The sequence below is a fragment of the Merops nubicus genome, unplaced genomic scaffold (genome assembly GCF_000691845.1).
Source record: "Merops nubicus isolate BGI_N331 unplaced genomic scaffold, ASM69184v1 scaffold37077, whole genome shotgun sequence".
Taxonomy (NCBI): domain Eukaryota; kingdom Metazoa; phylum Chordata; class Aves; order Coraciiformes; family Meropidae; genus Merops; species Merops nubicus.
Genome location: NW_008620264.1, coordinates 1 through 4,533, shown reverse-complemented (window position 1 = coordinate 4,533; position 4,533 = coordinate 1). Strand labels below are relative to the sequence as shown.

The following is a 4,533-nucleotide window of genomic DNA, read 5'->3' as shown; positions in this document are numbered from 1 at the left end:
ACCACTTACTACACAATAGTGTTGCAAATTAAGTCAGCATACAGCTAGGCAAGATGCCACCTCTCAAGTAGCTTCTCTGAGCACAAGGAGTTTTAACTTTTTGCCTTTTAATTCTGCTTTCAACAGTTAAAAAAAGTCAGTTACTACCGATCAGGTGTAAACAACGAGTTCCTAGCACACACAAACCCTGATTTCTAGTGTACAGCTTCCAACACCCTACTCCAAAACACCAGGATAGGTCAGCATAGAGAAAACCAGCCAGGTCTCCGATGCACGAGCTGTTCCGAGGTCAGCTGAACCCTGCTGGGGTTGCTGCAGCTCCCAGCTGCAAGGCAGAATTCCACGTCTGCAGCTGGAATTCCGAGCTCTTTGCCTGGGACACTTGCACCAAGTACTGTGTGTAGCCCCCCATCAACCCTAGACTGGGCCTGGGCCTGCCTCAGGAAAACACACCGAGAGAAATGCACAAAAGTCTGTGATAAAGAGATTAGAGAAAGTAACAAGCAAGGAAAAAAAAAAAAACAGAAAAACAACAAACCACCAAACCTAAGAAGTTGCCCTCAAAAGGAGGCAAGGAAAAAGGGCCAATTAAAAACTCTGACGTGCTCCCTTCTGCCTCCTTCCAATTGCATCTAGAAAACAATTTCTGCTGTCCACATGCTCTGATCTACAACCCAGTATCCTGTAAAAATTAATACTTTAAAAAGCTTGCCGAACCAATTATTAGTAAGGTCAAGAGACTCTACTTCAAACTGGAAACACAAAGTTTACTACAGTAGTACATTCAGTTTTTCTCATCAGTGACCAAGTCCTGACAACAGTTTCTGGCTGCACTCACTCCACTCACACCGACCAAGCACCTCAGCTGCAGATGTGCTCTGCAGTGCAAGGCCATCAACGGCAGACACATCATCCAACAAGCCAAATGTTAAATAGGTTAAAAAAAGTTCTAATTTTACAGAAACGCTCATTTTTCAAAAAATAATATTCTCTTATCCTTTTCCTCCTATGCTGAGGGACAGGTTAAATTTGTCAATTCATATTCTTTCACTTCGTCCAAACTCTAGTTTCACAACCCCAAAACTGATTTCAAGCAGAAAACCCTCTGCAAATTAAAAACAAAAAAATACAAAAATTATAATCTCTATATTTATATTGATTGGAATCCTCCAGCATTTGCGAAATCACTTTCAGAGATGAATTTTGGGACCCTCCACAAACTTTTCCACACAAGCCACGCTCCAGTTCTGTATTCCCCTTCATGAATACTCCTTTCTCACAGTCTCCTTTGCTGCGTACTTGTCCACAGCTCAAATTAAGTAGAGAATAACTGGCTGGGCAAGTGTTACTTTGGTGACCGGGGTGGCACGTACTGCTCCTTGCCGATACGTCGAGGTGCTCCCTGAGGCGACGATCTGCGTCCAAACTGGCGCCTCTGTTCCCTGATTTTCCCAGCAGCTCCCCGGGGAGGCCCGTTGCCTCGGAACCCCGAATAATCCTTCATTCGACCTTCCACCTTCTCCTGAGCCCTCTCCGGCGCCTTCTCCGGCGCGCCGTTCTCCTCCGTTTTGGCAGGGGGAACGATGTTGGTGCGATGCTCCCGAAGAGGCTGAACGGGAACCGGAGGAGGCTCCTTGGGGGGCTTCTGGCAAACTTCAGCATAGCTCAGCTTGCGTGGCTCCTTTGGGACCAAGGGAGAAGAGCAAGATTTACCCGCAGGAATACCCACGCTGGGCTCTTCCAGAGCGTCCCAGGCACAAGAGAGGAACACAACAGCCGGAGATCAGGCCACAGTGCCAGCCAGCTGCACAGCAGTGGCTCCTGGGCGCTCCACCAGCCCTCCCCAGGGGAGGGTCCCCACCCAGCCCCTGCCCCGGGCTCACCTGCACTGCCACGGCAGGAGCTGCACCCACATTAGCAGGAGGGGAGGTGGGATTTGTCCTCGGCGGCTTCGCAGCGCTGACCGGAGACACGGACACCGGGGGGGACACGTGGCTTGCGACGTCTTTCTGAGCAGACACTTCTTCTGGCTTGCTGTCTGGCTGAGGAGCTGTGCTGCTAAATCAAGGACAATTTAACATTAACACCAACGAACACAAATTAACGTTTGACAGTTTTCTTTCTCTGAAGTCACAACTGCATTTTTCACAGAACAGAACAGTGCAGCCACCACTGATTTGATTTGTTATTCCCATCCAGTGGCCTCTAGAGAAGCCACACACCACAGAGACAGAACAACCAACAAACTTTATTGCCACCTTGCCAGGCAGCAGCCAGAGTCTTTGCTCAAATATGCACATTTTAGTATTCTCAAGTAATCTGCATTACCTTAACACCACGGCTTCAGTCTGACTTGGTGAACTCACACTTGCCACGGGCTGTGGGACAGTGCTGTGCGTCTGTTCCTCCTGAGCAGGAGCCGGGGAGCTGGGCAGCAAATCTTTGCTTTCCTGCAGAGAAAGCATCAGTTGCAAAACACAGAAAGGTCACAGAAGTGCCCAAATTCCTCCTCAATATGCCAGCTCAGGACATCTGAGAAGCGGGATATTTCCAAGTCCTGATAATAGGAATGCTACTTCTTTTGGGGCATCGCCTTAAAGTTACCACCCTTTATATGGGTGAAATAAATAGTGGATAAAAAAATGAGGGTGTATCACCCAGATTATTAATGCCTAGTACCAGCAACTAAAACAACAGACTCATCTGGAAACAGCCCCTGTCTGCACCACCCACAAACCGCTCCTCATCTGCCTGCTCTATTCCAAAACAGCACCAAGCTTACAACAGTGTAATTACAGAAGGGACATCTGAGAAGCGGGATATTTCCAAGTCCTGATAATAGGAATGCTACTTCTTTTGGGGCATCGCCTTAAAGTTACCACCCTTTATATGGGTGAAATAAATAGTGGATAAAAAAATGAGGGTGTATCACCCAGATTATTAATGCCTAGTACCAGCAGCTCAAATAGACTCATCCAGAAACAGCCCCTGCCTGCACCACCCACAAACTGCTCCCTGCTCTATTCCAAAACAGCACCGAGCTTACAACAGCTTAGTTACAGAAGCTTCAGCTAAATATCCACAAAAAGCCAAGGAAATCAAGAACAAAAGAGAGATACCACACTACTCTATTAACAAATATCGTTTTGGGCTGAAGCACTGGAACGTGCAGCTCTGCTGTGACCTGATTTGCAAGCAGGGAGCATTCCACTGCGTGCTGGTACCTTCTCCTTGCAGACTCCTTTAACAACGTCAGACATCCTGCTCTCCAGCACAGGCTCTCCTGGTATTTTTGCTGTGCTGCCAGGCAAAGGGGGGAAATTTGATGCTAGCAAGTCAAACTTTGGTGTCTGTGTCTTTGTTTCTCCTGAAGGCTGAGGTCTCTAGAGAAGAAAAATTGGACGTTAGTAGAACTGTAACATCTCGCCTTGAAAGTAGCAACTTTTAAGTCAGGGGATTTCCTAAACACATGAAATACCCACAATATAGTATGAGAACTTAAGGCCTACGCCATTCCTCCAGCAAACACAAAGGCAACACGTCGCACTTTGTGCAACCCCATGCAAAAAGGGAAGTGGGACTCACAGAAACCCGGTCGTCTTCTCGCCTCCTCCGGCCTCGGAACACGTTCCTCCTTTAAAGGCAAAGAACCAGTCAGGAAGTGCACTCAGGCAGCCGAGCCACGCGCTCCTGTGCACACAGGGCATTTACAGCAGCCTGCTGACGTTTCTCAAGGTACAGTTCTGGGATCTCCTCCATCTTCAGGAGGGGTCAGAGCTCTTACACTCTTAGAACACAGCCAGCACAGAAAACAATGTCTGTAGGTGCCCTAGAGCATTGTCTCTGAACAAGCACAGTGACAATCAGACTGTAAGATTATAGAATGTATTCTACAATTTTACAGTAATTTATTAATCCAATTTCTCACCTAATCTGTCTTGGCCACTTAAGTATCTAAACCCTGGATTAACAGACAAAAGATAAAACTAGTTGATCTCACAAAGTTTAGGAGCATCAAATTCCCCAACTGAGGGCTCATTATTATTTTACATGATACAAATATCCACTTTACTTCAGCAACTGGGGTCAGACTAGGCAATTATTTTGAAACAGACACCTCACTTAGTGCCAGGTGTTTGTCAGAATAACTGGAAGCCATAGAGTTGAGCGGGAAGCATTCACACTTCCAGTTAAGTATTTATCACACCTTGTTTATTTAAACATCAGTTTTCTCCTGGTCAGTCTTCACAGAAATGTGTTGTGCTGGGGGTTGATGACCCTTGGGTCTCACAAGCCACCTGAACCTCCAACCCCAGGCCTCAGCTGCCCTGTGGCGTTCCAGGCAGCAGCACACACGGTTCTTTACCTGCCCCTGCCGACTCCATAATCTCCGTTCTGCTCCGGCTGGGCGCTGGGACAATCCTTCTGGGAATAACCCTGGTCTTGGTGCCCGGGGAGCGTGCTGCCGTGTCGCTCCATGACAAAGCTCCTGGAGCTGGTTCTGCTCAGAGGCCCGTCCCCTGCGGGCGCGGC

General features: G+C 47.8%; 1 protein-coding gene across 1 annotated transcript; it reads right to left on the bottom strand.

Moving 5' to 3' along the window:
• Positions 1–704: 704 nt before the first annotated feature.
• Positions 705–4,521, bottom strand: LOC103776552 (la-related protein 4-like; the record flags this gene model as incomplete). The annotated part of the gene is given in 8 exon segments (XM_008944063.1): positions 705–1,317; positions 1,320–1,450; positions 1,453–1,681; positions 1,884–2,055; positions 2,329–2,450; positions 3,225–3,383; positions 3,586–3,634; positions 4,367–4,521. Coding segments are annotated over 8 exon segments (1,245 nt in total), but the record flags the coding sequence as incomplete, so codon positions are not given.
• Between the last annotated feature and the right edge of the window lie 12 nt (positions 4,522–4,533).